The sequence below is a fragment of the Lutzomyia longipalpis genome, chromosome 2, assembly GCF_024334085.1.
Source record: "Lutzomyia longipalpis isolate SR_M1_2022 chromosome 2, ASM2433408v1".
Lineage (NCBI taxonomy): Eukaryota > Metazoa > Arthropoda > Insecta > Diptera > Psychodidae > Lutzomyia > Lutzomyia longipalpis.
Window position 1 is genome coordinate 32,167,038 of NC_074708.1, and position 24,884 is coordinate 32,191,921.

The window sequence follows — 24,884 nt, forward strand, 5'->3', positions numbered from 1 at the left end:
AGTGGATTTGCAAGAAATTAAATAAAAACAACTATAATATTTTTTGTTAAAATTGAAACAAATAGAAAGAAAGGAGCATAAAAATGATAATTTTCCAGGAAATATTTTTCTGTGAATTTTCCTGAACTTTCCTTCGAATGAATTTCTTGCATGACATTAAATTTAAAAGACAGAAAAGCTAAGAAAAAATAAAATTATATGGTGAAAATTAGGAAAATCCTTTTGAGGGCGAAAAACAGTTTCCATTTGGAAGGAGGAAAATTATAAAGGACATGAGAAAAAGTGGGTCAATTGAATTGGATGGTTTCGTTTGAAATTCCATGTAATTCCGCAATATTTAATTTTATCGCATTTTGCGGTGGAAATTCAATTTTGTTATGTCTCCTTCCTTTTCCCAGCCAAGCAGTTGGTGATTCTTTACGGTCTCCGTGCTGAAACTATAACAGAAAATTGATAATAATTCGATTGGCTCTCTTCCATGGCATAAAAGGAAGTGTGCGGGAGAAAATGAACTTTAGCTGGACATGGAGACACTTTGGGTTTTCCCTCCTTTCACCCAGTGCACACGGGGCAAAAGAAATTAAGGAGCCTGATGGCATTTCACTTTGTATCTTTGGAAAAAAGGAGTTCAACCACATTTAACTCTATCGCCGGAGAGATGAAAGAACTCTCTCTCTCTGTGTGGGATGGTATCTTAATGGAAGAGGAGCGTGACAAAGTGTGTGTGTGTGTGCTCCTTAAAAGGAAACATGAAGCTCTATGAGGAGAACATTCTCAGGGTACAAAACTAAGTTTTGAAAGTTGTAAAAGCACCTTCCACAAGAATCTCTTATGCGTTTGAGGCAAGGTCCAAGATGAAGAATTTTCCTTGGGGGCATTTCTTACTTCCTGGGTGGACTCCTCTTCTTGTCATCCATTGGAGCTTTGAGAAAAACCCCCAACTAACTCCTTTGTTGGACAATTTCATGATAAAGAAATTAAGAGGCAGCAGCAATATGTACTTAATTTTCTTTGCAAATTTCCTTTTTGTCATTCACATTCCTCCATTCTGTTAATTATAAATTTTAGTCGCTCCGCCCATCTTGAATTTTATTAATCCATTTAACTTAAATTCGAAAAAAAAGACTTGGTTTGAGTTATTTTTTTTTACTAATTAGTTTGCATGTCCTCTACTAGTGATTAGGATTAGAGTTATTTTTTTTTAAATATTAAATAAAGGACTTTATTCATTGTTATAGGAAAACCCCTCATTCGAAAATAAATGATCGAAACTCGCTTAATCATTTTAAAAGATTAAGAAAAGAAAAAGAAATTACCAAAAAGGCTTCTCTCCCACTGAAATCAGCTAAAAAATTAAAATGTGAAAAGTGACGTCATCATTGCGTTACATATTTTCTCTCTTAGAAAGGTAAAGCTAGGCAAATTTATCCACAAAAAAAATTTACGTTATTTTTAAAATTTTATTAACTTTTTGATAGGCAATATGAAGAACTTTTTAATGATGATCCTGAAAAATCTTATAATAAAGACTCAAAAGGAGTAAAAGTTATTTAATTTTTCTAAAAATTAATTTCTTGAAATATTTTATAAGACTTAAAAAGTTTGAAAATTTACGCTTTTAGTCCTCTGTTTTTCTTTTTTTAATTTCAGAAGTTATAGATGGCTATTTTAGCATCTAAATTGTGTATCATTTAAAGGTCTTTAAGGTCTTTAAGTTCCCTACTCAGACTGCCATCTTGAAAACAAAATCATATTTTTTTTTTTCTATTTTCAAAAAGAAACTTAAAAAGAATTGATTGCTAAACAGACTTATCATTTTCGGTAAATTTTACTATTAATATAATAATTTTAGATGATAATTGTTGGAAAAGATGTGCGATAAATGTAAGCTATAGCACATTTTTGTCTCTTAAAATGTTTTGAAACATTTGCGTAAATGTTTCATGCTGATTTTTTATTCAATTGTCGTAAAAGGGTTTTGAATTTAATGTAAAAGAATTTTAGGGAAATGGATTCACCTAAAATTGCCTCTTCCCATTTTTTCCCACCACAAATGTGGCGCCAAAACGTATTTACTTTATTCCCCGATTGGCGCTGATGCTGGTGGAACGTATTCTCCCTCCACTTTTCTCCTGCACGTGGTTGCGTTGTGCATGGAGTGGGGATGGCGGTTTGAAGAACGTGAGGCCCGCGCCTGCGTCCTCAGCCTGGAGATGCAGTGTTGCACCGTAGTGGGGGAAGCTTCCTCGTGGGATCTACCGAAGTGAAGCGAGTTGGTAGCGGGGGTGGGAGGAATCGTGAATGAAGTGGTTAGTGGTTTTTGTTGTTATTCTTCCCATCGTCAGTCAGTCTCGTACTGAACGTTCCCGTGTGCTGGACGCATTGCACCGAATACAAGAGAGCTCTTTTCCCAGCTGCGGGTCTCGTGTGTTACACGGAATCCCTGAGAGAACATTTGCGGTGGTATCCTGTTGGGGATCCAAGCCAGGGGTTGCTTTTTTCGTGGCACAGCTGAACAGAAAGGGGGTGTGAGGAGTCTTTGGTGAAGAAATGGCCAATGTGTGCAGCTGCATTTGGGGTGGCCGTTGATTTTGCGAAACGTGCAAAGGAAGTGAAGTGCGGTCAGCGGCAAAAAGGGTACATACATACACACTGTGCACCGAATGTCCTCGCCTGGTCAACCGCATTGAGAGCGCACTTAATTTAGATATTAGAGGAGAAGGCAAAAGCCATTCGGGACAATTAATTGCCCATTAATTCGTTATAAAGTTATAATTAATGTAGATTGATTGTTGATTCAATTTACTCTCCCAGCGGTCAGAGATTATCGGAATTAATTAATTTATTGACCATACTGTTGCTGCACAAAACTTAAAGTTACGGGAATACGCAAACGGCGTGTCCTCAGAGACTCATCTGTGTTGACTGTTAATCGTATTGGTCAGCAGTGGACCATTTTACAAATTTGACCCGCCAACCGGGGGAATTTTTCAATGAAAAACACCACAAACTGGTAAACACCGCACACAGAGAGTGAATAAATAAATTAAATTTCGAAAGAGGGTTGAAATGCCACGCGGTGTGAGGTCAATGGGTGAGGTTGCTTCAAAATCGACCGTATTACCAGCATAAAATCCAACATTTTACACACAAATTAAAAAAAAAACATTCAACCATCACAAATTTACAAATTAATTCCAAATTGAGAGGATAAATCGCCAGGCGCGGGAAAAATTCAATGTGAATCCTTTTTGTGCGCCAAAAACTGTTCTCATACCAAACCTCCCTTTTTTGGTGGACACAATTGTGCTGGCTGGAAGTGAATGTGAAAGTAAGAAAATCATACCCTCGCGCGGGAGTCATCCACTCCATCAACCTCTCAAGTTTCTATATCTCTCAACCAACCCCCAACCCACGCCCACGCTCTGTGCAGAATTGTGTAAAAGAGTGTAAAGTTTTTTTTTCGAGGATTCACAGTGCTTGTAGTGTTGCCATTTAAACGCTCTCACGAGGTGCTGCCCAAGTGGACGCAAAGGATTCAATTACATCCCAACTTAACAATGGAAACGAAAACTCTTCACTGTCTCCTGATACTCTTTCTCATGCAAGGTGAGTTCCTTCCTCTGTGTTGACTTACTCCCAACCACCCTAACTTTTCAAAATCTCAACTGTCACTCACAGACCTCGTGCGCCATTTTTCATGCGTCCTTTTTTGCGCCGCGTGTGACGTGTGCAGAAAAATATGCAAAACAGGAGGGTGGTTCTTTCGCATTTGCCCCCCGAAAAAAAAAAACATCTTGTCCCTCGACAATTGCCGGCCATGAGGGGCCCTAATCTTTCGCGCACGCAGAAAACATGACACACCTGACGCAAGTGTCAAAAAATTATTCATTTCCCATTCGTACATAGAGAATAGTAATGTGTGTGGTGTGGAGTAATTAATCAACATTGCTAAATTGCGTATCAGCAATTAATCACTTTAATTCGGTCAATTCCACATATTTCACAGAAAATTAGCCCAAGAATGCCGCATTAAATTCATATTTTTATTGCAAAATTGCGTGTGATGCTTTGCGTTTTGACAGGTGGCAGTGTCAAAATGAAGAACTGTCACTCTGACAGATTTGTGACAGAAAATAGGAAGATTAATTATGAAATCTAATTCTAGGGATTTTTTAAGGATGTCTAATTCTATATTATATTCTAAAATTATTTAAATAGTTGTAGAAAAAAAGATCTTGAGTAATTCTTGAAGACCTGAATAAGCTGCCGAGACTTCCCGAATTGTGTGGGTAAATTTTTTTGAATTTAATGATCGATTTCTTTGTGTTTTTTTCTTTAAAAATTTAGGACTAAAATCAAATATTAATAATTACTCTAGAATTTTTAAATAAAACAGAATGTTTTTTTCTTCTTAACTAAATTTTAAAATTATTCAGTAAATTATTTATTCTGGGACCATGAAATCTTTGAAATCGTTGAATCGTTGAAATTTAAAGGGAATTATTGGATTTCAAGGCTTTCTTGGTGGCAGAATACGGCTGATATTTTAGTGACAAAGAAATATTTGAGCTTTCAGTTAAAATTCTTGAAATTTCAAAGATTTCTTGGTTGCGAAATACGACCCAATGGGCCTTATTCAGCGACCAAGAAACCCTTGAAATTCGCTTGAAATCTTGAAATTTCAGTACAAAATTCAAAGATTTCAAGGGTTTCTTGGTCGCTGAATTAAGCCCAATGTTTGAATTTTCTTAAAATTAAAATTAAATGAAGAAAATCTTCAATTTCGTTTATCTCCGATGATGTCGCCATTAAAGCCTCCATAGCTTGAAAATCCATAATAAGACTTTTCGGTGAAACTTTAATGTAAAAAATTTGTATAGAATTCATAAAACCAAACCGATTTTCGAGCATTAAATTAATTAAAATTTAATACAAAATTATCTCTAACAGAGCTCTTAAAATAACTTTGCAGCAATTATGACCCTTATTTGTCGTTCTTCTATGCACAAAATTTGCCTCTTTCTAATAAAATATAATTCATTGCAAATAGGTCCAAAAAGTAAACCCCTTAATTACCCCCATGAACACACCTGCGCAGCGAATTTATCAGCATTTTCTTCAAATTGTAACCCAATTATGTTCATGCTATCTAGAAATTTTCCTTCGCCACACCATCGCACCAACTCTATGTGGAAAAATTATCGGTCCGGGACAATTTGGGTGAGTGGTTGGTTGGGGAATTTTTGCTCCTTGGGCGACCCTTAAAGTGGGGTAAATGTTCCTGTTTGTATCACAACGACGGGGTTGTTGTGAGGAAAACAGTGTGTATCCTGCTTGTTTTTTTCCCCATTGTGTGTGCCTTTATTTCGGGAGGGTGGCGACGAAATGGGTGAATGAGTTTTCCCGCCAAAGAGGAGAAAATTGCCTTCCTCCCCCACATCTTCATCTCAAATATTTATTCACTCAACACCTAGCTCTTTTCCATGCCCTTCTTGTGCCTCTTTGTGTGCAGCATTTCCAAAGAGCTCTTTTCTCGCACCATCCCGAAGGAAATTCCTCACGCCACAGTGTTCAAATTTAGACACTCTTTACCATGGCGCATCACATATGGATGATGTTTTGGGGAGAAATCAACCAAAGCACTTCCCAAAAGGCTGACCCTTTTCTTCTTTTTTTTCTCTCTCTCTCTGTATATCTGTCCTCCCGCCACTTTCGATGCACTCACGTGTGTGGCGGAGGAGGTGAAGAAAGAGCCACTTTGGGATTCCATTTGGGAAAAATATTCCATTTTTTATGGCGGAATGAGATTGAAAAAACAAACCCGAGGAGGAAATCTCTTTTGTGTGTCAACAGGAGTGAGAGTCGGCGTTTTTTTCTCCTGGCTCCCGCATCCATTAACATCTCGGGAGAAAAAATATGCCAACCGAGAGTATATTAATTCTTAAGTCAATATTGGGTGGGAGCTTTTAACTCTTGTCAAAAGTTATAAAATATTACGAATTTTTCTTCATATTCCGCACCAGGAATGAGGGGGTGATTCATGGAAAAAGAGGAGGTGGAGGGAAGATGTTGAAGGACAGGATAGGGCGAAAATATATCAGAGTTGAGAATGTGATTAAAAATAGATTGAAGATTGAAATTAAGAATAATGGATGTGGTGTTGAGATGGGAATTTAAATTAACTTTACTTTGTTTCTTATTAAAATTATTTTTTTTAATTGTTTAATGTTTTTTTTTTGTTAAATTGTAGAACATGTATGAAGGATTAATTTGAGGATTAAACTTAAGTTTCTAAATATTCAATTTTTTAAAGAAAAAAAAAAATACTAATTTTTTGGAGTATTTTCCTGTACGCTGAAAACATTTTTCTTTAAAATGAATTATTTTAAAAGGTGAGAAAGAAGTTTATTCATTTCTGTATGGAAAAACCTCTTTTCTGAATTGCGAGTTCAATCAGGTAATCTTATAGAAATAAAAAATAGTCAAAAATATTTCAATTTTCCAATGGAACAGCTGGATAAAGTCGACCAAAGGGAATTTATGCCCGAATGTATGAAGGATGATCCTCTATCGCAGAACAATTTTAACCCATCTCATCTTGTAGGGGAACATAAAAAATAGAAGAATCGCGAGAGAAACTCCCCAATATCCACTGGGATCACATCGAAAAGTGCAGTGAAAGTACAGTCCGGGAAAACATAACCTCAATTTGGGAACAACATTTAAATGAATAGGAGGAACTCCATTGTGTTCGACCAGCGAGGCATCGGGACCTCTTGAGCTTCTATATAACCTTCCCAACCTTTCCTGCCTACCCGGATGAAGATTTGAATGATTTTTGCTTCACTTCTGTCATTCCGGACTTCCCGTCGTTGAGTCGCACTCCAAGAGGAAAAAAAAACTCAACGACGGGAAGTCCGGAAAGACAGAAGTGAAGCAAAAATCATTCAAATCTTTATTCGGGTAGGCAGGAAAAGTTGGGAAGGTTATAAAGAAGCTCAAGAGGTCCCGATGCCTCGCTGGTCGAACATAATGGAGTTCCTCCTATTCATTTAAATGTTGTTCCCAAATTGAGGTTATGTTTTCCCGGACTGTACTTTCACTGCACTTTTCGATGTGATCCCAGTGGATATTGGGGAGTTTCTCTCGCGATTCTTCTATTTTTCATGTTCCCCTACAAGATGAGATGGGTTAAAATTGTTCTGCGATAGAGGATCATCCTTCATACATTCGGGCATAAATTCCTTTGCTAAAAAATGCAAACAATGACGTCACCATTGTGTTTAAAGTTAATTCTTAAACAAAAATCTTGAAAGTTCGCGTATAAAGTTCTAAAACTTTTCTTTAACAGAATCCATTTGAATTTTATGAATGTATTTTTTAATGTAATTTTTTATGCTTTAAAAATAAATAAAGAATATTTTCCAAGTGAACTTATATATAGCACAATGGTAAAAAAATATGGATTGAAACTCAAACTTTGATATCTTAATCTTTATCTAGAATTCACAGACTTTCTTTTTCATCTCAACTCTGAGACATTGGTCTTAGGTGAAGGTGAGAAATCTTCATTAGTAACGTCTAACTAAAGGTGAAATTCTCTTCCCGATAAGGTCAAAATGTTGATAAAGTGGAATTTGTGTGGGGGTGGAGGTTTTTTTTCGTTCAAAGGAGCACCCTTTAGCTATCGCACATATAGTAAAATAACATGCAATCTGATGCATTTTCCGCGCAAATATCCCCGGTTGAACGTCTTCCGGCTGCGTGTTACACTCGTAAGTAGATGAATTGATTAAAATACTTCTATATAAAGGAAGAAAAAAAAAGGAGAAGGTATGTGAAAATGTTGAGCACACGGAGGGAAGGCTAAAGAGGGAAAAATTTTCCTCCTATATCAAGGTTATTTAAGTGGATAAAATGTGGATGCAGAATTCTGGAAATTCAATTTGTATGCACACAGCGAATTTCTCCTAATGTTCCATTCATTTTCAGCTTGCATGCTTCGGCACCCCAGACTCGATTTTCTCATGGTGCTATGCTCTCTCTCTCTCTCTGGGTTTGAATTTGTGAGACAAATTCAACATAACATCTGATTCCAATACTGGGGCGCAATCACAATATTTCACATGCAAAATAAACCTTATTTTATGTGCGCGCTCCTTCTGAAAGACATTCAAAATGCACGAGTATTAAATGGAAAAATAAAATATCACATTTCACATTAGCTCTTTTGATTTAGAGATGATTCACTTTTGCAAGGCAAAAATTTATCGCATGGAATCATAACTTTGTTTGCATTTTTCCAGCATTTTTTGACGGGGTGGTATAGGTGGATTTTATTTTCTTCATTTCAAACAATTTATTCCCAATATGTGCTCCGGAATCCATTGATAGGTATAATGCAAATTTGCAATATTTTACAAAACTCTCCGTTTCACCCACAAATGGGGCACAGCCGAAGGTGCTAATTTACTGTAAAGATTGGTAATTTGTTTATACCTTCCTTAAGATTGAGATGTACACAGAGATTTAGCGGTTCGAAGCTAAAATGCACTCAAGTGCGAAATTATGTGTGTTTATGCCCACTTTAGATGCGCACCATACGCATGTTACTGGGATACTCCAACTGTGAGCTAATTAATCACACTAATGGGCTTTTTGCAGTCCGCAACGCTGGTCAAGTCCACAAAATGAAGACACTAACAGCCATGAACTTCACGATAAACCATAAAATTTTTTAAATTGGGAAGCATAACGGCATGGATGTTGTGCAACTGGCACGAAAATGAAGGAGTGCCGATCATTTTTCTCACTTCTTTTCAGCTTCTTTTTGACCATAATCCTCCTTCTTTTGCATATTTTGCCGCGCATCTTCTGTTTATTTAATTTACAATTTTTTTTGGGGGGGATGCATAAAACAAATTGTGGCAATTTATCTCGTTATTAGGACAATTTTTTAAAGAGTTTTTTCGCATCTTCTCTTGGATAAATTTATTGCCTGCATGCGACCTTTAATTTATGGACTAAAATTTCTCCTTTTGGAGTGTTTTTGAGAAGGGCGTGGAATTTATTTTTTAATAAGAGAAATTGTTTTTTCTTTAATTTTTATTATTAAGAAAATCGCGCATTCCATTCAAAAATCAAAGCAAAATACTTTTTTTCAAATTGAATAAAAGTTTATGAAAAAAAATTTTATTTTTTAAAACAGTTTTATAGCAGAAAAAAAAATTTTTTTCATGAAATTAATCTCCAAGGAGGATGTTTGGATGTCTACCTCTACACACCCCCTGAAAGTTTAAAAAAAAATTAAGAGGTTAAAAGAAATTATTTTCATGTTAAATTTACATTAAAAAAATAGTAGAAAAGGATTATTTTATTTTTTAAAGACATTACATGTTAGAGAATAAACAACAGACATTTAAAGGAAGCTAACGTCAAACGTTATAAATATTATGTCAAAATGACAAACCTTACAACAAACGTCAAGTATTCTAAAAGAAATGTCACCAGTTAAAAAAAGTCATTAAACTGAAATTAAAATCAAACGATAAATGTAACGAAAAACGTTGAGAGATAAACGTCAAACGTTTGAAAAAAGTCAACTTTTAGCAAAGCATCATCAAGCTTCTGAAACGTCAAACGTTAAAAATTATGTTAAACGTTCGAAAACAAACATCAAACGTTAAAAGAGAACCGTTGATTATTGAAAATTTACATCGAACGTTAGAAAAGAAATATCAATACCTAATTTTAAATCCAAGAAAATCTTAAAACACCCCTCTCGAATAGATTTCTAACTACATCCCTGTATAAAGTCCAGGAAAATTATTTTTACCCCCAATATAAATATGATCTGATTCCCCTTCTTCATGATGCCATGTTGTAAGTTTACAGTGATGATTAAAAGTGAAAGTCAGTGTAAATATAAATTGCATCAGAGAATTTATAATTTCCCAAGATACAGCCCTCAAGTGGTGGGAATAGTTGTCGCCTGGCAAAATTTGTAACCCATGGATAAATGCGGGAATGGGGTATGGAATATTAGATTATGCTGGGGCTCCTTCCTTCTCTATGCTGTTGCATATCTCTTTGGATGGAAGCAAGCGCGCACACACAGAGAAACGTGAATGCACGAGGCGGCAATGGCACAGATGGCATTTAGTATAATTCGGTCTCAAAAGCATGTTTCTCCCGCAGACAAATTAGTTTAGTTTGGTATTTGTAAGCTTTGTTTGGCTTGTTTTACTTTTCCTCTTGGTACGGAGCCACATCCCCCGCGGGACATCAACTAATATTGCGACTGAATCCCTGAGAATCTCATGTGTGGATGTGCACGATATAGGGGGGACGCGCGAGAGGCCAAGTCGGGGGGGGGGTTTGTGCATATAAATCAAATGGAGGTGCACTTTGAAGGGGGAGCACACCGAAAGAACAAAGTGCTGAGCATGAGGAATAGGGTGGTGTGGACCAAGGGACTTGCGGAGGGCTGAATGCGCGGAGTGCAATGGAGAGGAAAAATACATGAGTTGATGTCACGTTTTTTAAATAAATCCACCATCCGCGTGAAAATGTTCTATAATGCAAAATAGCTTGAAAAAAAAAGAAGAGAGAAGATAAAGAGGTGCACCCATGAGGAGACGCCAGAACAGCTAGATGGGTGTCCCCTCTGTGAGAGAAATCCCATCGCTATATATGCGCGCGGATTCCACCATCACGTGTTCCCAGCAATTAGACAATGCTCCCGAATTCTCAATGTTTTCATTATGTATTCCACTACGTGAATGATTCTCACCGCGGCACGTTAATCGTGATTTTATGGGACAAAATAGAAACAATGTCTTGTCGTCAAACTATTTGTTGCACAGTCGGAAGTGTTCTGATATGAGTTCCACTCGTGTGTTAGCAAATTCCTCCTGTGAGGCAATAATTTCATCGTATTCAACCATAGGTGGAACATGCTAACTCCGCCGTGATACGCTGTCTGTTTGTTCACCTCCAGAGATCGCGCATTGCATTCAAAAGTGCTTCAATGAAATTCAAATTCAATTTATTCCTATTAATGATTATTAGTTAGGACTTAATAGAAAATTTTCCATTCTACTTTTCAGTTATTTGTTGGATTTTCCTGATTTTCCCAGGAATCTACTTTAGCGAGAAAATTCGTTTATTTCCCAGCGCTTTTCCTTGGAAATGATCCCGCTTTTCTTGAGTCTTTGACAATGCCTCACAAACATTTAAAAACAAATTTCGTTCAATCCTTAGTGCTTTTTCCCATATAACATGCATCTGATTAATACAGATGAGTCAAAGGTCAAAGTATGAAAAGTTCTTTAAGCACGTTGCACATAAATCTGAATTTTTTGAAGCTTTCCAGAGAGTTTATAAGCCATGAAATATCTACCTTATACACCTTATACAAAGAAAATTTCAAGCCAAAAATGAAGACAAAATTGCTCCCCGTAGACCCATACGTTAACCACATGGCTCAAGGGAACCCCCATCAAGTGCTAAAGTCATCAATAATTGAGGAAAATCAATGGCAAATGCCACTAAAAGTCCCAAGCAGTGTACCCCCTGCACTACATTTTTCACTTTCTCCATGAATAATAAAACAATCATAAAGAGTTATGAGGCTTTAGCGTAAATAAATGCTTAATCGCCCAGTTGGTCACTTAATTGGGGGGTTGTTTTGGTATACGTACGAAGGACCACCATCAATTTTCACCAGCCAGCAGCACCAGAGGAACCTAATACACACACACGTAGGGTTTTAGGTGGCTCTCGTGGGATGACAATGGTCATGTTAAGGGTGGCGAGGTGGTGGAGAGTGTACCGCCCCCATTGAAATAAAAAACCATCATGGAATTTATTTTATTGTATTCCGGGGGTGCTATTGCGCCCAGCTGTGGAACCCGTGTGATTGGAATGGGAGTGTAATCTGGAAAATGAATGGATTAAATGAAAATATGTTGATATAAATATTCATAGTCTTTATGAGTGTAAAGACATGGATTATGTCAGATTTGGTTATGTTTGAATTCAAGCGAGGGTCTGTGCGCAATTTGGTTGTGTGAGTTTATCTGAATTGGATGTATTATTGCTATATATGGGGAATTTCCAGGAAATTATTCCACGCACATTAAATGGGTTGATAAGGGTACTTTGCATGAGGACTTTATTCGTTCCTTCTCAGCCACTTTTTCTCCTATATCTCCATACATTTTTACATCCTAACGAATTTTTCCCCGGAAATAGCTTTACTGCGATGTGTTCAAAATGTTTTCCCATCAGGATGAAAATGCTACAGAAGACTTTGAGTAGGTAGATAATTTGTCAAAGTTTCCATGCTTTGATCTTCCCTGGTATTGTCTGGTGGTCTTGTTAGATTCTAGGACAATCTATAAATACAATGTCACAGGGATTGTTGCAATTTTTTCAAAGAACAATTAACAGGAAAATAAATTTTCTTAAAGACTTTCTGAACATGACAGTAAATGGCATTTTTCAGCCTTTTTTTTTAATTTATTCAACCCTGTGGATTCATATCCAATTAAAATCATGCAAATTTTCTGCATTAGATTATTCGTCAAATTATTTTCGAGGTTTTTTTCCGGGGAGTAAAATAAATCTCATGTGTTGGTGAATTTTCCTGTCTATCATTTTCTCATGACACGTGTGTGTGTGGGAATATCCGCTCTTGATGGGTTCAGAGGAAGGAAGATGAGAGATTCATTTGATGGATAAAAATCTCATTCATATGAGGAGATGGTGGTATCGATTCCCGAGCGTTGTGTATGATTTTGACTCTGGGGCAAAGTCAATGAAGACTGAATCCTTGGTGTGTGTGTTGGTATGCCTGAAAAGTGGCATTATTGCCCATCAAAATCTCGTAAAGATCCACTCAGAGCCGGGAGGCGTAAATTATAGAAACGAGGACTCATAAACAAAGGACCGTGGAGTCTTGCTATCTCATTATACACCACGGGATTCCAACACAGCTTCCGGTTCACGTCTTATTTTGTGTGCAGAAAGTCAATGTTGATTTTTTTTCTTCATACATAAATTTGCAAATATTACAGTGCATGTCGATCCTCAGAAAATTCACACAATTCCCCATTCCTCGCAGTGAGAGGGTTTGCCCCTTGGAGGATCCCCGCATTTGACGGTGGGGCGGGATATCCCCATAGCGATTGTGGGATTTTACTGTCTTACAATGAGGATTTTATGGCATTTCCACACTTCTTCATTCTGAATTATTCCAGAATTCTCGGGATTTCTCTCATCATTTCGTACACATAGAATTTTACAGCATGCAGAATTTTTCAGTCCTTTGAATTTTTTACCAGAATGCTTGTACTGCATTTTTAACTCTAAATTGTCCAAAATGGTGATTTCTTCTTTTTTTATAGATTATCCTACAAACATCTGCTTGTGAACTGCTTTGCATCATTTTTTTGTAGATACCCCGTAAAGTTCTGGTTAAATTACACAGAGAGCTTAAAGCTCTCTTTAAGAATAATTTAGTTTCTTTACAAGATTTTTCTTAATAAAATTGGAACTAATTAAGTAAGAAAAAAGAAATCTAAAGGTACAAATTCCCAGTTTATTAAATTAGGGTAAAGAAAATTGGAAAAGTATTTTATCCATTTTCTCCTATATCCGTCTGATTTTATTTTAAAAATTAATATCTTATGCTCCTCTTGAACCCTCATAAAATGTTCTGTATCTCCTCGTGAAAATTCCCAAGTATTTTGCATAGCTTGTCGTCTTGTAAACCTCATTATAGTCAAAATACTTAACCTATGGTACGCAGTTATTAATACTCTATGGAGGTACAAGCACCGCGAGCTTTGTCTATTGATGAAAATAAATTCAAATTATTACTTGAATAATATTCTCTTTGTGTTCCCTACACAAATTTTATATTAGCATGGGGCGGATACCCCTCATTGGATGCCTATATTGGCAGGGCGGGAGTATAAATTGGTTGTTTGATTATTTTTGACTTCCAATTTTCGAGCGTGGCGAGGGTAAATTGTTGAACAAGTGATGAGAAAATGGGGTGAAATTGTTGTGAAAATTGTTAATTAATCGATTTGGCGTGCGTAAAACAGGAAGCATCCCTGGAAAATTTTCGCCATCGTCATCGGTGGAGCCCCCAGAAATTCCATAACATCCACCCGCATTCCCCCGAAGCCGCCTTACGCGTGTTCACCAATTATAAAATTTGTCTGTTGCAAATAAATTAATTGAATGCGAATATCGCGAAACGGTCGTCAGCATGTTATTCGGAAGCACTGAAAGCATCTCGTGGATGCCTCCATTAAATAATGACGGTGCGGAGAGAACAAAAGGACAATTTAATTGGGACCCACATTGAGTCCCTCCCTCCCTCTCGTTCTCTGCATCCAACATTGCGCAGTATTATACCGCCCAATTCACTCTGCAATTTCCACCAGAATGTTTACAAATATATTTTTTTTTTCATACACCATGCACAGAATTCATAGAGAGAGAACTCTCAACAAATTCCAGTATTAACAACCAACACCGTGAACAACACTAAAATGCAGATGATGAAAAAAGTAGCAAAAGAATTCGGAGGAAAATGTCAACAAATTCACTTTCATTAAGTATTTAATTCCGGATCTTGTTGAATTCAAAATTTATTGCAATTGAACAATTAACTTTGTTCAATCAATGAAATCAGAGTGTTAGAATTTCCAGGTAAATCCACTGAAGAATGTTGATTTACACGAATTAATTACTTTCAAAAGCTCCAGTACTCTCTCTACCTAAGAGTGTAAAATTTTATGTAGGAAGGTAAACTTTTCTTTGAGTTTTCTCTGTATATTTTTCTTTAATTTACTTTTATATTTTGGGATATATTTTACTGATCCAAGCTTTAAGGGGGGTCTCTTGGGAAATCTGTTAGAATTTACACATTTTTATTGTTGTCATTTTCTTGGGGTTTTACTTAAACTTTTAGATATCCGATGATTGTTACATTTGTAGCCTAGTTATTGAAGTGTAAGAAAATCACTTTTCGCCATTTTAGGTGCGACGCCATCTTGTGATTTTCCGACTTTTTCGCAGAACTGCCCTAAAACACAAAGATAGGTTTCTCTCAGGATAGACAAGATTTACGACCTCAGGATTCTCTCAGGATCTACCGGATGGATTTTGATGGGATAAAAAGCAAATGAAAGAGGACATACCCGTGCAGATTTTGATGTACCAGAATTTTGAATTTCCATTCTGGGGCTGAGAAAAGTGGAAAAACGTCAAAAATATCTGAAAAAAGTCACATTTTTCCACTTTTCTCAGCCCCAGAGTGGAAATTCAAAATTCTGGTACATCAAAATTTGCGTTGGTATTTCCTCTTTCATTTGCTTTTTACCCCATCAAAATCCATCCAGTAGATCCTGAGAAAAACCTACCTTTGTGTTTTGAGGAAAATCTCAAGATGGCGTCGCACCTAAGATGGCGGAAAGTGATTTTCTTACTCTTCAATAACTAGGCTACAAATGTAACTATCATAGGATATCCAAGTTTAAGAAAAACCTCAAGAAAAATAAAAACATTGAATTTCATCAGCTCTCAAAAGAGATCCCCCTTAAGTTCTTCATGGAATTTTTCAAGGTCAAAGGTCCTGGAATTCACTAAAGGTCGAATGAAAATGTTTTATTTTCTTTTCTATCGTTTAGTTTTTCACGTCAAGAAAATATCTAACTTGGCTAAATTCATTTATTTTATTCTTTTTAAGGGCAAAGTAGAGACAATCACGCAGATGGTGACATTTAAGCCATACTTTCCTGTACTTAAAAATATCCTCTCAGTGGGATTCCCCTCAATTATTTTGGAAATTCGCCAAGTAAAATTAAATTGCGGAAGATCAAAAAATCAAATTTTCCCCTATATAATATCGCGTAAAATCCAGATATCACATTTCACTGTATGGTAGCGATTTTTTTCCCAATTTCTTTTCCTCATTAAATTCTTGTTGGAAAATTGCCTGCAATTTCATTGTGAAATTAAACATTGCGAGAGATAGAAGTATACGTTGATTAAGCGCATTTTTATCGTTTCAATTTGGTCCAAATGGAGAGAGCACATCCTCCTCTAAAAGTGCACAAAATAATATTTATTTATGGACCAATTATCGCAAGTTCCCGCACACTGCAAGGGAGAGAGCTTTTTTTTCTTCTACACCCACGTAATACAATATCCGTATTTTCTCATTTCACAGCCAAGGAGACGATGGCGAAGAAAAAAAAAGTATACTTTCTTTATTGCTATTTTCTCCGAGAATAACGCACACACACTTCACGTTAACGTGCCATGTGGATCTCCTGTAACTCGAAACGATTTGCCAAGCTTTATAAATTTATAGACACGGATGAGAGTGTCTGGGAGCCAGCTCGCGCGGCATCTTGTACACATCAATGTACTGTGTGCATTACATACGATAAACGATAAATAAATTCCGAAATGTGTTGTTCTGAATTTTCAATAAATCACTCCGGCTCCAGAGTGGAAAGTGTTTATGTTATAAAAGCCCCGGTGTGTGCGCGCGCTATAAAAATGGGCGCACAAATGTTTTTGGGGTTGCGCCAAAGCTCAGCGGCACGTTGCTTATTTTCAAACACACCGCAACGCAGACAAAAAAAAATTAATCGCTGATTTGTCCCCCATTGAGGACACGTTGATAACACACCCCTAGGATATATAAAAAAAAATCCCCTGGCACATTTGTTTTCCGCGAGTAAAACATCCTTCATATGCGCGCAAAACAATAGATTAAAATCGCGCTCTAGAGAGAAAATCCACCCCCGGCTTTAAATTTTTTTTCCGATTTAGCTTCCCCAATCACATGCACCCCCCCCCATGCTCCGTGTCACTCACTTTTTCCCATTGAAAAGATGTATTGCCAATAAAAATGCGAAATACACTGTTAAAGAGCTCTCTCGCGCGTTGTGAGTCCCGCGATGCCCCCAAGGGGGGTCAGTTATAAAAAATAATAAAATAAGCCGGGTGTTTGTGTGTCAATAATAAAATTTATTATGACTCTCTGCATAAAAAAAGAAGAAAAAAGAACATTAAAATTCACAGAAAAAAGGCAAAAAGACATAAAATATTCGCAACAACTTGCTTTTACTGTTGCCAACTGGGAAATTGCGAAATGCCTGGTGAAAGCTCTTTTTCTTTTGGATTCTAAATATGTAAATTCCTTGTTCTGAATGAAATATTGTGTTAAAAATAAAGCATTAAAGTCTAGAAGAATTTTTATACAAAAAAAAATGGATTTGAAAAACGGAAAATTTAACAATTTTATTGTTTAATATTTAAATAAATAGAAATTTTGAAGGATTCAGACATATAAAATTCTTCGATAAAGCTCAAAACCCGTTAGAAATTTTCCTCATATTTCTGCTCCTTGACTTTTGTTGTTAATTTACAATAAGAAAATTAATAGAGATATTAATTAATAAGAAACTTGTCGCGTCTCATTGTTTTTGTATAGTTTCTTTCATCTCAATTTCAATGGAAACTTTAATTTGCAAGTCCTTTATACACAAAGGAATTTAATCCTCTATTTACAAATTAGTCATTATTTAGTCAACACTCTCGCTTCCTTGTCCTTTCTCCTTTGTGCCTCGGAGGAATATTTACTTAATTAGCTCCATGCCATAAACCATCTGCACATCAACACAATAATACCGTCAACCTTCTCTAATTAATTCACTCCTCAGCGATGCATCGAGGTGTTCAATTGCATTTCCATTTTAATTGAGAAACAGATCCATTTCAATTATTCCTTCGTGCGGTGCAAACTACATACACACCATTCTCATGGAAAAGTACTTTTGGATTGACTCAACAATGGGAGCACACACCACTTTTTGATGCGGCAACACCCCCCTGGGGGAAAAGGGCAAATGTACATACATAGAGGGAAAAAAGCAGGAAGAAAATCAAGCTTTTAGCATTGATGATGTATCAGCATCATTCTCAGTGCTACTCATCTTCTTTTCTGTGGTATGGTGCGGGGAAGGGAAACATTTTGAGCATCGTGTATTCCGTCTGTACTGAAAAAGCCTGCAAATTGCCATTAAGTGACATTATGTGGAGAACACAATTCACCATAGCATCCGCTATATACCTTCGGGAGCTTCTTTTTTTTTTCCTCGCAAAAACTCACCCGCCCACATTCTCACTTATATATGCTTTCTCATGCCGCACAATGCCAAAAAGGAATAAAATAAACTCGCAAATAGTTTGATGAAGAGAGTATGGCTCTCCTTCATGGATCTGGGGTGTGTGAGTGTGGATAAGGTGATGCGGGGGTGTGGGTTGAAGTTGCGGAAAGAAATGAACATTTCTGCTGCTTTGTGATCTGTGCGTGTTTTCTCACATAAATTATCCAATTTCCCCCGAAAATAATAAAGACTGAATGGGTGGATGAGGTAGAAAGTTTTCCACCAGCATCATCCCTTCCTCAGCATACGGGTGTAGTGTATATAGTCATCTCCCCCAGTTGTATGTGGATATTTTTCGCACTTGTTAATTGAAAAGCCCGACGAACTTATACCCCCTCGGAGTAGTGTTTATTCCACATAAAAGAAGGAAAAGAAGAATGACACCATCACTCCACCCCCCATCCATATAGCAAATGCCAGCAACTCACTATCCTTCCCCCATTTTCGCTTAAGCATCTAAAATTGGGAGCTTTTACAGGAGAATATGCCACGTAGTATCATGAAATCTTCTTTCACTTCTATCTCATTTCGCTCTGAACGGAATATTAACCATCTTTTGTGCCCCAAACCACCACTGACGTCTTCTCCCCTTCGCCATTTTACCCCCTTAGACTATCGCATTTTTAATATGCATGAACGGAGGTCGTATCATTTTTGGAAGTAACAGCAACTTGGAAGATTTAATCACTAATCACACTCCTTCGGGAAACGTGTTCTAGGACATTTCCATGGAAAATTGACAAAATGAATCGAAGAGCAAAAAGCGTGTATAATCTGTTCGTGTGTTGGTGGCACACCTCCCGGCTATATATGTATATTGGGATGAAAATCCTTGTTTGGGAAATTAGTGTTTTTCAGCAAAACAATATCATACCCTCAAGGCATTTCTCACTATCTCTCCAGAAAATTTTCAATATGGAAGCTTTCGGGTGGGAGAATCAATATAATAATAAATAGCAGTTGAATGGGAGCTTTTGAAAAAAAGCTCTCTTGCTTTTTATGTCATATTTTTATGGAAGTTTTATTTTGATATTGGTTGAATTTAAATATCTTGATTAGATATTGGAAGATTTGGGAGTTTATCCTGAACCCAATTCAATAAGAGCAACAGGTAAAGACTACTAGAAGAAAATTAGAAAGTGTTAAAAGGAAATAAAATATTGTGCAATTACGTTGAAATATGGGAAAATGAGGATAATGACATTTTTCTTAATACCTCTCATTTTTACTTTCTTAGTTTCTATTTTTTCTCTTTTTCTTCATTGTCTTTTATTGTTCTTCTGTCCAGCTCACAATCAGCGTTAAATATTGTGACGAAATTTGCCCTTAGCATATTCGCCTTTAAAGTAGCCCCAAAGAATGAGATGCCACGAGAGTCCAGAAGAGAGGGGGGGGGAATAAAAACAGCATAGGTCACCTCAGGAACATCCATTTATTCTTAAGAACATGTGTGGTATAAATTCTGAAGAAGAACCCTAGGTAAGAGTTAGGGCAGCCTCCGGAAAAGCAATGGAGCTACCTTCCGGATCCATTGTACTGCCGTGAATCACTTCGTGATGAATCTCCTTAGGACGCAGCAGGGGGCGTTGATTTTCCTTACGTGGCTCTTCACACCTCAATTTCTCCTCTTCACGGTGCCTCACGCGCCTCAATTTCTCTTCCGTCTCCTTCCCGGGCTGACTCTCCTTGCGTGGCTTCTTTTCGTCCGGATTTCTCCCCTCACTTCTTTCTTCACCGATTGGAGTCCGGCTGTTTCTCTTCTCTTTGCTGCTCATCGGATTCTGAGTCTTCCTGAAGCGAAGCACTGGGCAGGAAGTGGACGATAAATGACTCCAATATGGTAGATCATTATCCAAGACATCCTTCGATTCGGGCCCACCAGATTCTCCGGGAGATTCTCGGGCTATTGGGGAATTTGTGAGATCTCTCCTCACGTCCTGGATCCCGGTGCGAATTGACATCCTTCCTGGCTGGATACTGCCACAAACGCTCCTCTCAGACTGGTGGCTCGTGGAACCAGGATGTTTCTTCTGCCTTCTATGTGGCTGGCTACCAACAGCTCCTCTTCTAAGTGTGGAGCTCATGGAATCCGAAGCACTTCTGCAGCCACTTCCCGCACTTATATAGGGTTTTAGGGGTAAAACTTTGAGGTTATGACCTCTTCTCCCATCTTCTTCTTCTTCGTCTTTATCTCTTTCGGCATTTCGCCGTGTTTCTTTTCATTTGAATTCATAATAACCGTTTGTTTATTTCCGGTAATTTTATTTCTCCCAAAAATCGTAACAATATAAAAAAAAGGACAAAGAATTCGAAATTCATAAATAAATGCGAGAGGAAATGAAATGAAAAAAAATGTCGTAAACATGCGACAGAAAAAGAGGAAAAATAGAAACTACGAAGGGCAGTATAAGAGGGAATGACAAGAAAAATCTTTGAAAAATAATTGAAGAATCCTGATTTTCCCCCCGATTTCAACGTAATATCCCCATAAACCCATAATTTTGCATTCAATCCAATGAATTTCCTCTCTCTGATGCATTTTTCACATTTTATTCTAATTTTTCAAAAGAATTTGAATACAAGTGAATCTAACAATGCCAGAGTGAATCGTCTCAAACCAATCTTCCTTCGACTGTGAGTAAAGTTTCCTATGACAATCCTTTTGCAATAAGAATAAACTTTTACTTGATACTTGATACAGTTGAGAATTGAGGTGGGAGGGAGGAAAGAATCAGCAGGTGATTGCATGAATTTCAATTGAAAAATCGCTTTTGGGATGTGAATGAACACTCCAGCAACTCCTGGCTCATCGGGTGCAGATTTTTGCAGAGAAAAGAGTGGAAAACCTTGAATTGGGTGATCGATAAAAGTTGTATGGGAGTTTATGGAATGGAAAACCACATATTTCACTTATACTTGGCTCTGGTGGATTTCCCACCCGAAAAAAAACCCACCATCAACGAATTTGAATAATAACGCAAAGAGGGAGAGCATCGCAAATGAATATTGTGTGCTGTTTTTATTGCACAATGGAAGAGCTTTTTTTTTCGTGTACCCCAACCGAACGTGAAGCGTTTTCTTTTATCATTTGCCATTTTTCCCCGTGCACGCCTCGGCGGATTCCAGCAGCCAAATCATTACATATGAAAATCAATATGTGATTTTTCTGCACGATAATGGCTCTTACATATTCATTGATAATAAAATCTGATGATGTTTCTTTTCTCTCTTCGTGCTTGCCACGGAAATAAAAAGCATGGAAACTCTTCCTCTTACCCCCTCCACTCCCTTGGCATTATAATGAAATCAATTCGGGTGGGTTGTACAAGCAAAAAAAAATTCACCAAGCAGTGATTTCCAAGCCAAATTGTCGTGGGTTTTGTCGTGAAAGAGGAATTTTCCCGCAAATGTATTAATTGCCATGATTTTTCTGTGAATTGTTCTTTGTATAAAAAGGAGTGAAAATTCTCCTTTCTCTCTCTCTCATTCCCTATTTGTAGCCCTTGAAGACATTCAATGGATTCAAGCATCAGATGGTTTATGAATTATTAAGAAGTAAAAGAAACTCCATTGACTTCCTATAGTTTAATGATCACTAAAATTTGTCTCCATTGCGGTTATTCGTCTTTTATGTTGCCTTCTGTGGGAAATTCTTGACATTTTGGGGGAAGTTTTATTACAATTCCATCGCATTTGAAAAAATATCTTTGTTGCATGTTTGGGATGCTTAAAGAGTTTGTTCATTTCAACATTTTGAGGTCAATGGATGCGGCTGAAAATTGTATTTTCTATCATTAAATTAAAATCAAAAAAAAATTCTTTTATTTTTATACCGAAATTTCGGGACGAATATGCAACAGATGGTTTTTGGACGAATTTTTAAAATTAAATTGTTCCAGAGAAAACTGTGGTAAAGTTAGTTATACTGGCCTTTTAGAGAAATTCATAAAAACATATTTTTTATCGAGATAGGGCAAAAAGCATTTTTTTTGCATGAATTAATGTTATCTTATTGATTTTTAGAATTTTCTTTTTATTCCATTATATTTTGTTCTATTGTAAATTACAAAACAATATAGGTGCCTACTATATATTTTTAGAATTCTAGGAAAAATGGCAATTTGGCGAAAAATCTTTCTCGGGTTTATACCTTTTTAGCCATTTCTGAATTTTGCATGAATTTCCATCAGGTTTCCTTTTTGCAATCCTACCTTAGGTGGGTAGGAGATGCTATCTGAAATGATAATTTATAGAGAATTCCGTCCTTTTAACTATCAATTAACTTCCAAACTAATAAGCGATAATGCAAAGATAATTAGCCGTTGCTAAGGTAGTAGCTTTATAAATAGCATAGTAATTACATACATACATATATCGTGTGCTCTATATTATTCATGAATAGTTTTCCTTAAAAAGTTAATTAACAAAATCTTTTGTAGTTGGAAATGCGAATAGGATAAGTACGTTAATTTTGCAGAGTATTTAAAACCTATATTATTGCTTTTCCTGGTAATGTGAGAGGAGTTTACATGCGCAATTTTAATGCGGAAGTATAAACGGAAAATGTCGCCATAAAGAACTACACACATATATCATACAAAAGGGTGGTTTTAAAGAGTGATTTCCTCCTAATGTGCCGCCATAATGATAAAATCCGAGATATAATTTGATTAACTCTAAATGATGAAAGATTGTGCTTTTAGAGTTCTTTGAGAATTAGCAAATGTGTTCACCCATCTCCATGGTATTATATGCGATGAATGCTCCCCGAAGAAGCTCCCTTTTAGCACAAACCAAAAAGTTTCTGGGTGCGGAGCACACAGATGCGGCAGAGATGTGTAAACAGCATGAAATGCAAGGAGAGATGAATCTGCTGGAAACAATTCTTATTTAAAATCCCTCCGGGTGGGTGGTTTGTGTCCCACGGAGCTTTTATTACCTCGTGGTGTTTGTTGCTCCAAAAACTTAAGGAATCTCTTATCCCGTCTCCATGATCTCTCTCACGAGTTATAAAAGATATACACTACGGAAGAAAAATAAACAGTTTTCCACAATTTTCTTATGACAAAAATGGCCTGGATCTAAAAAGGAGAAAGTTTTTTGTTGTTGTTACTGTTGCAAAAATTCCAATATCCTTTGCTGTGTGTAAGTTCCCAACCCAATTCCCAAAGTACAAAAAGCTCTTTCGAAATAATTTGGTTTCGTCGGATAAGAGCCATGGGGAGTAGAAGCTTTTTATTGCTTTGTATTTAATATTCAACAATTTCATATTTGCTAACCTTTCGGACTTACACGGGGATACAACCCCATTCCGAGGTTTGTTTATCTGCCTCGATTCTCATAGCACTGTTTTTTTTTCCACCTTCCATTCCTTTCTATTTTTCAACCGCATTGTAACAAATTTAAGCACACCACCCCGGCAGAATCTTGTTCACTTTTTTCCCCGCCATAGTTGCTGCACAGCGGAAACAAAAGGTTTTTCTATGAAAAGAAATTTAATCATAATGGAATTCGCTGCATGTTCTTGTTCTCCAATGTGAAGCAGTGTCTCTTTTCACCGAATGGCATTGCTAAAATTGCTATTTTCCGGTAATTTCTGAGAAAGCTCTCACCCAGGGGAAAACCACTGCTATTGGCAGCTTTGTTAATACAACAAAAAAATTGTTTTAAAAAGAGTAAATTTCAAAAAAGCTCATTCTACGAACTTGTTTATTTAAGCATTTTCTTCATTCGAAGGTAGAAAAAGAAAGAAAGCTAATTGAGAATATTCCAAGTACCATTGTTGCCATCTGTTGAAATTTTCAGTTATTGTGGTTATGACCTGTGTGTGCCATCTAGCGAGAATTATTATGATGAGATCTCGTCGAATATTGTGCATTTTACAGTGAAAATTAATTTTTATTTCGACGCTCCCGAAGATTATGCACCATACTTCGGGCACGTCGATTTCTTTATTTATGTTGTTTTTTCGAGCTATCTAAATGTAGTAGGTAGGAATACCTATCTAATAATTAGGGGAGACCGGGGTAAAAAAAGTCAATTTGCATAAATCCTCATCTGCAGGATTCCCCAAGGACAAGAAAATTTCCTTGATAGGTCTTTCTCATAGGAAATTTCCTGGCCTACAACTTTGTCTCAGACCACTTTTCTCTATCTCCACGGGAAATATGAGTTTTCGAGCTTTTCCTGAACCCTTCCGCTTCTGACTTTTTTTAAACGCGGCGGGTAAATATAGTCACCAGTTGGCTAAATAAAGTCGGTCGAATTTTCCGACATTTCCAATGATTTTCCAACTGAGAGATTGATAGTAGTTGATAGCTAAACTTCTCACCTTTTGATCCGCGACAAGGAATTTCACTTTTATACGCACTAAAACAGAGAATTTTGCGATTTTCTCAAACACGCCATTTTGCAACAAATGGATAGAAAATATGTCAAAAATTTCGAACTCCCATATGATTAACATGGGTTGACCCGATCTACCCCAAGGAGTATGTTTTGATTCAAATAATTGTACAGAAAAATCGTTAAAAGTTAGTGAAAAATACATCTTGGCAACGTTTTCTGTATTAACCCAGCTAATGAGAAAAATTATCAGATTGGAAAATTGCTGAAGGAAAA

At 36.8% G+C, this 24,884-nt stretch overlaps 1 protein-coding gene across 1 annotated transcript in view; it reads left to right on the forward strand.

Moving 5' to 3' along the window:
• The first annotated feature begins 2,347 nt into the window (after nucleotides 1-2,347).
• Nucleotides 2,348-24,884, forward strand: part of LOC129790344 (uncharacterized) — a 130,728-nt gene continuing 108,191 nt past the window's right edge. Inside the window, exon 1 of the mRNA XM_055827822.1 lies at nucleotides 2,348-3,609. Within this exon, the coding sequence (XP_055683797.1) occupies nucleotides 3,561-3,609 (49 nt within the window). The 5' untranslated portion in view covers nucleotides 2,348-3,560. The remainder of the gene's footprint in view (nucleotides 3,610-24,884) is intronic.